Here is a 1,006-nt window from a genome sequence, read left to right on the forward strand (position 1 = left end):
GTATACACTTTTTTTTTTAATGATAATAATAATAATAACTACAACAATTGTAAACAAAAATAAGGAACTGACCCTACTAAAATGGCGTGAAGATTGGCCTCTGTTCCACCAGTAGTGACGTATCCCCAATACTTGTTCTTTTGTATGTCCCACAAATTAGCGAACCAATCAAGAGCACTAACTTCAAATGACGTTGAATTTAGACGGAAGCTGCTCCCAACAAATGGATCACCTGCATTGTTTAGGTGAAATTGTAGCAATGGTGCCAATGCATCGTAGTTGAAATTCTGATTCGTGGGGTACCCTACGCAAGTATACAAACCAAACACATTATTATTAATAATGTATTAACTCCTTGCCAAAAGTAGTAGTTACAATAATAACTATTTTTTCTTTATTGATATATAATTAAGAATTAAAATCAAAATTAAAGGTTACCCAAGTTGCGCAAGTTGAAGTGATTTAGAGTGTGGACATAGTGATTAATGACAGCACTCAAATTTGCTTGTGTCTCCCCGGTGCAGTTTGGGGAGATAGCGAGGTTCATGTGGCACCCATTATTGTTATTGTGTTGTTGTTCCTCTTCTCTTGTTGTATGAGGTGGTGGAGTCAATGCCATTGGCACTTTCTTTCCCTTGATTCTTCAAGTCTCTCTGTTTGGTAGAGGCGAAGAATAGTGGCGAGATTAACACACACTATTTATAGAAAGGTATCCTAAGTTAAAACTAGAATCAGTTATCAAAATCAATTATTAATATAAAATACATATTAAAAATAAATTAAATTATATATGTATTTATATATAAATATATTGATGACTGATTTTAGTATATTAATAATATTTTTTAATTTTATACTTTTAAAAATACTATTCGTACACTAAAATTAGTTATTAATATATTTGTGTATGTATAAATATATATGTGATCTAATTTATTTTCAATATTTATTTTATATATATATATATGACTAATTTAGTGACTAATTATTATTAGTGTATACTTAA

General features: G+C 29.7%; 1 protein-coding gene across 1 annotated transcript in view; it reads right to left on the reverse strand.

Moving 5' to 3' along the window:
* The window catches only part of LOC107616288 (serine decarboxylase 1-like), a 2,997-nt gene extending 2,343 nt beyond the window's left edge, over positions 1 to 654 (reverse strand). Inside the window, exons 1-2 of the mRNA XM_016318263.2 lie at positions 439 to 654; positions 73 to 304 (exon numbers count right to left, since the gene is read on the reverse strand). Of these exons, the coding sequence (XP_016173749.1) occupies positions 73 to 304; positions 439 to 619 (413 nt within the window). The 5' untranslated portion in view covers positions 620 to 654. The remainder of the gene's footprint in view (positions 1 to 72; positions 305 to 438) is intronic.

This window comes from Arachis ipaensis, chromosome B09 (assembly GCF_000816755.2).
Source record: "Arachis ipaensis cultivar K30076 chromosome B09, Araip1.1, whole genome shotgun sequence".
NCBI classification, from domain to species: domain Eukaryota; kingdom Viridiplantae; phylum Streptophyta; class Magnoliopsida; order Fabales; family Fabaceae; genus Arachis; species Arachis ipaensis.